Consider the following 6,000-nt stretch of genomic DNA (forward strand, 5'->3'; position numbering starts at 1 on the left):
GCACTGCAAAGTGGGTGGGCCCAACTAAGTAATGGGCGGGTCTGAGTCCAAGGGGAAGGACTAAAAGTTGGTAATTCATGAAGCGGAAGTGGACTGTCTTATAAGAGTACCAGAGGACCCTTCAGTGGACCCAAGATCTAATGCAATAATATTTAGGGGAAATTACATCAACATTGGGCATTTGTGGTCTGTATCTCCATGAACAGAAACCTGGGAGCAGAAGCAAAGTATCGTGTATGTAACAATTGGGTGGTTACATGATAACACAAGATGGGAGGGGATGGGGGGCAGGACCTAAATGCACCTCTTGGAGCCAGAATCCACCATCACCGGTTGTAATTGGTCTAATATTAGATGATTATTCTCTGATACAACATAACTGCCCCGGCTGGAGGTTGGGCATCCATTGCTTTACCTTGGATTGTTATTGCCATTATTGGCCAGCGAGTCTCCGATGAGAATTTCAGCTCCATCAATGAAATGTGCACAGCAGTTTCGTTTGGTGATTGTTATATGTGATATTTTATAGGATTTCAATAGATCCAACCTCCACCAGGGCGAAAGCGCAAAAGTTGTAGAAAAACATGATCCATGAAGGTATTCAGAATCCGTGTTCCCATCTATGGCATTTTGCCCAGTACTAAGCCAGCCGTCATTTGTAGATTGTGTTGCCCGACCTTGAAGAGCAACATTTTGGACTGGAAGAAGAGAGATGAGTTATTGTCATGTCCTAATATCATAAATAATCTGATACATTATAGATGCCCTCAGTGTTTATCGAAACCCAAGTTCTGGTCCTGCCGGTGCTGATGGGTTTGTATTGTGATTGTTGGCCTTCGGTATTAACTAGCAATGAATGTCATGTTATTATCTCCACTTCTATGGAACTTACACTGAGCGTTACTTGTCCCAATAATCAGGAACAGCAGGAAAGTGATGGAGATCATGATTCCTCCTGTGAAGGAAAGAGCGAGGAGGTCACATCACTATCACACTCACTGGGGGTCATTTACTAAGGGCCCGATTCACGTTTTCCCGACGTGTTACCCGAATATTTCCGGTTTGCGCCGATTTCCCCTGAATTGCCCCGGGATTTTGGTGCACGCGATTGGATTGTGGCGCATCGGCGCCGGCATGCACGTGATGGAAATGGGGGGGGCGTGGTCGAACGAAAACCCGACGGATTTGGAAAAACCGCCGCATTTAAAACAATAAAAGTGTCGCTTGGGACGCGCTTACCTTCACTTGGTCCGGCTCGGTGAACTCCATAGCGTTCAGATGCTTTTCAGCGCAGCAGCGCCACCTGGTGGACGGCGGAGGAACTACCTTGATGAATCCCGGCCGGACCCGAATCCAGCGCAGAGAACGGACCGGGTAAGTAAATCTGCCCCACTGTACTGGAGCGGTACCCACATGGAGGAAAATGGAGGAAAATGGAAGCCATTATTCACTAAACCCAAAACCTAAAACTGCATCCTGGCACACACCTGGATGTCAGTGCTTGGTTTACAATCCTTCATCCTGGTTGTAGATGTCTTTTAAAGGAAACCTAGCATCAGGAATACACTAATTGAGTTATCCCGGATGGCTGATACATTTCTATCTACTAAGCCCTACACCCCCTTTACCTAAACTATTAATCATAACTAACTAAAAGCCTTATCCATCATTTACGCGAATGATCCTTTGAGGCTTCTGCGCTTTATCTATGCCTTATGCTTCTGAACTTCAGAGGTTACTGGATTGTGGAGCTGCCAGGGCGAGCGCTGGGGGCTACGGCTACATAACACCCCTGTAGCCCCAGAAGTGTTACCTCCCGGTGCTGCCGCGCAGTGTTATTTGGATATTTAGCCTGTGCCCACGCATGCGCAGTAACTTGGATCGCTACCGAAAAGAGTAAGAAGTTACTACTGAAGGACACTGCTGGGCAGCACCCGGAGGTAAGACTTCTGGGGCTACCGGGGTGTGATGTAGCCTTAGCCCCCGGTGCTCGCCCTGGCAGCTCCACACTAATGGGACCTCTCAAGTCCATAAGCATTAGGCATAGATAAAGTTTTTAGTTAGTTATGGTTACAAATTTAAGTAAAGGCCGCATAGGGCTTAGTAGACAGGAAGGTACCTGCCATCAGGAGTAACTCCGTCAGTCTATTCCTAATAGTAGGTTTCTTTAACTAACCGTGTTGTACAATCCTGCAATCTTGTAAAAGTGCCCAAAAATGACCCTGTATATTCAGTGCATAGTTACTGCAGCTAATAATTACAGGCGGATACAATGCACACATGACATATAGATCTCCCGGCTCTGCTACATCCCGGCATCATCCTATGGTACTATGCACGTCTTGTGATAGTTACTATATGAGGGAGATCTTACCTTGCTGTAGGAATATTCACCAGCCGTATCTCCAGAGGTGATGGGAACCTCTTATATAGTCCTGGGTGTCCTCACCCCATACAGTCCGGGGCAGGGATTGTCATTGGGCTGCTCCAGTCTTATGTACATAGAGATTAATCATTGTTAATCATTCAGGATCAGAAATCCTGAAATTTCAAAAAAACAAACAAATAAAAGAAAATGTGGTGCAAGTGATGGGAGCAGCCAAAATGTTCACCTCTTATGACTCCCCTGAGTACAGATATTTTAGTAAATGATGGCTGAGCAGTCAATAATACCCCTGACTGCTATGTATATATTACTTAAGACCCTTATTTCTTTGCACTTCTCTGGTAGCGAGGCAGGTCCCGTGCTGTTTTGTGTAATTCTTCCTCTATATCAGTGATGGTGAACCTTTTGGAGACAGAGTGCCCAAACTACAACCAAAACTCACTTATATGTCGCAAAGTGCCAACATTACAATTTAAGCAGTAACCTATTGATCCTTGCTGTATCACAGGTTTTAATCGTATTGGCGTCCTGAGTTCACCAATACAATAGAACACAGGAGACATTTGGATTGTAGCTTCCTTCCAGGGTCCCCTGAAGAGGAAGAATCAGGGGACCCAGAGCAGGAGCTCCAATGAGACAGCCTTGAGTCATAGCTGGCAAACTCTGTGTGGGGGTGAAGGCCTGGGTGCCCACAGAAAGGGCTCCGAGTGCCACCTCTGGCACCCGTGCCATAGGTTTGCCACCACTGCTCTATATGGTAAAAATGGATTTTCACAATGACATCTCTGGGAGCAGCTTTGGTGGACATCGATGGATTGGTGGAATCTGTGCCTATTGTCCAACCTAAACCGGATGCCTCCGGCAGGACAGTGACCATTACTTTCAAAATTAATTTTGCAAGTTGATTGTCCTTTATGGCTTCTGAAATTCCTCTTTTACGCAAGTTGTTACACCTGCAACGGTCCTCCGTCCGGAGTAGCTGCTTCTGACAAGACTGAAGTTCCTTCTCTAGTATTTCAGTTTTTTTCTAGGAGAAGGTTGTAGTTTTTAGTCAACTTAGCTGTTTGTTTTTCTAAATCATCTGTTCTGCAACCGATTGCAACCAATTCTCCTATCGTGTCTTTTATAGAAGTCTTCAAATCTTCCAGTAGATCCTATACATTTGTTAAGCTTCTTCTTCACTATTTGTTCTATTGCCGACAAACTTATTTCTTGAGATGTTGTTCTTGAGATCTCTCCTTCATCCATTATTGGTAATTTCATAATGGCCCTCAACACCAGATTTTAAAAAAGACTCATGTACAGCATCCAGCAGTCGAGCGATCAGTTCAATATAATCCTAGACACCTAGAGATAAGCCTGGACATCCTGCACTACTGCCCAAAGAAAGCAAAAACACCTGTGCAGGTGTGAATTCAGCTCACCCCAGTACTTGTAGTTTGTTCTGGTATCAGCCTCGGTGCACGAGATGAAGGAGGCAACCGTGTAATCCCAAACGAGTAAAAGTGTAGAGCATTCAGCACTCGAAACGCGTCGATCCATTGCACGTTAAGTTTTGTAATGTTCCCGAGATGTGAATAAAGAAAAAGAACTGCTTTTACAAATAACCTGGTGGCTGCTTATGAGTGCTCAGTGCTCTACACTTCCCAAAGAAGTTACGAGTCACGAGTTAGTAATAAGTTTCCATTAAACTGACTCGTAAAGAATAGTAATAATTGAACATACGACTCTATATGCAATTGTTACTATTCTGATAGTAATTTGTTGACAGAGGTTATAAAACAGTTCCCAAAAGGTCTGATTCTTGGATGGGGCTGTTAGTTTTCTAGTAAAGTTGATAAACACTGAAATAAGCAAATAGTTAGAAGTCCTGGATTCAGATGTTAGTTTTGCATTAACCCAGGAGCTTGTTTTGCTCTTTGTAATCTTGCACAATCAGCAATACTTGGCCGTGGGAGAGAAACATTTTTGTGACAGAACCGGTGGATGGTGCAGAGAATGTCCTGTTATGGACAAGATTCATGTGCTATTCCTTTTGGATCATCTGAACAACTGGCGCACTCTATGGAAGAACGTAATAGTAACAACCTAATAGTAACAACATTAACATCAAATTGACCGACCAGTGCGGTAGAACTAATATGGAGTCCTTGGAGGTACTACTTAATGTGGATACAAAATAAATGGATCTGTGATTCCGAACGTTTTTAGGAAAAAGACTTCCACCAATCCGTGACTTCATGCATCATCTGCTCACCCAAGGAACTTGGTAAATAACATTCCAGTTGGTCTATTTCTCCGTATGCGGAGGACTCACTCGGGGGACTATTGGTTTGAACAACAAGCAACTGATTTAAAGGATTGTTTTCAACAACGTGGATATAGTTCAGAGTCTATTCGTCAAGATTACTATAGAGCAAAAAATACATCACTGTAGGATATACTAAGGGACAAAGCATCACAAATGGGGAGTAAAGAAGTAGCACGATTCATCAGACCATTCAATGCTCAAGCTCAAAATATTAGTGACATTCTAGTGAAGCGCGGGGACATCCTTACAGTAGATGCTACATAGAAGAAGTATTTACCCGTGCGACCATCTGTAACCTACCAACAATCCAAAGATTTGAAAGACATTTTGGTTAAGAGCTACTATCTAGGGCACTTATTTGGGTCTAAGAGCCCCTGCTGGGGGTGCAAATCTTGTGGGTCCTGTGGTAAGAGCAATGAGCTATTCTCTCCTCTTGCATGAATGAATGCAAGATTACTCTAAGGCCCCTTCCACACTTGCGTTTTTCACGTGCGTTTTCTGCGCGTGCTTTTGACGCGCAGAACTTGCATTGCACTCTGACCCATTGTAACCAATGGGTCTTTTCAGACTTGCATTTTTTTTCACGCACATACTCACGTTTTTTTTTAACGTGCATTTAAATCTGGACATGCTCTTCTTTTGCAAGTCACGCGCGTGAAAAACGCACCATACAATTCTATGGAGATGCATCAAAAACGCATCGCACTCTGAGACACTTGCAAGTGCAATGCATTTTTCACGCATCAATTGCCATAGAAAAGATAGAGCTCAGCCCTGAGTCCATTTCACGCGCATTTTCTGCGCGTGAAAAACGCATTGAAATTGCATCAAAAATGCGCGTGAAAAAGTGAGACACTGAACAAACTCTGACTGAAAACTGATTGTACTCTGATGCAAAATGTGCGTTTTTCACTGACCAAACCCTGATCGCACCCTGATCAGACTCTGACCTGATCTGCAACGCAAGTGTGGAAGGGGCCTAACAATATGCTGTACCACGGTTGGAGTGATTTATTGTGCTACTTGCCCTTGTGGTCTTATCTACGTAGACGCCGGGTTCATGAACATGTCTTAGGAATTGAGGCGGCCAAAGACTGGATTTTATCTTTTTGTATTTTCTTCTTCTGTTTTTCAGATGGGAATCCAGGGAGATGTTTAATATATTCCACTTACACCTTTCTATATATTGGAAACCTCTTATTACAATTGGTCATTTGCACCTTGTATAAGCTTACAGTCTCGCACTATTGCACTCTGCTTATGCTATTTCTACTATGTATTTCACTTTATTATGCATTCTCAT

General features: G+C 43.7%; 1 protein-coding gene across 2 annotated transcripts in view; it reads right to left on the bottom strand.

Moving 5' to 3' along the window:
• LOC140122762 (fucolectin-like) overlaps positions 1-2,508 on the bottom strand; it is a 147,769-nt gene extending 145,261 nt beyond the window's left edge. The window contains exons 1-3 of one of the 2 annotated variants that reach the window (XM_072143957.1): positions 2,375-2,508; positions 893-955; positions 416-698 (exon numbers count right to left, since the gene is read on the bottom strand). In XM_072143957.1, the coding sequence (XP_072000058.1) occupies positions 416-698; positions 893-947 (338 nt within the window). In that variant the 5' untranslated portion in view covers positions 948-955; positions 2,375-2,508. The remainder of the gene's footprint in view (positions 1-415; positions 699-892; positions 956-2,374) is intronic. The other variant, XM_072143958.1, reaches the window with a different exon arrangement.
• Positions 2,509-6,000: the final 3,492 nt, after the last annotated feature.

Source organism: Engystomops pustulosus, chromosome 3, assembly GCF_040894005.1.
Source record: "Engystomops pustulosus chromosome 3, aEngPut4.maternal, whole genome shotgun sequence".
Classification (NCBI taxonomy): Eukaryota; Metazoa; Chordata; class Amphibia; order Anura; family Leptodactylidae; genus Engystomops; species Engystomops pustulosus.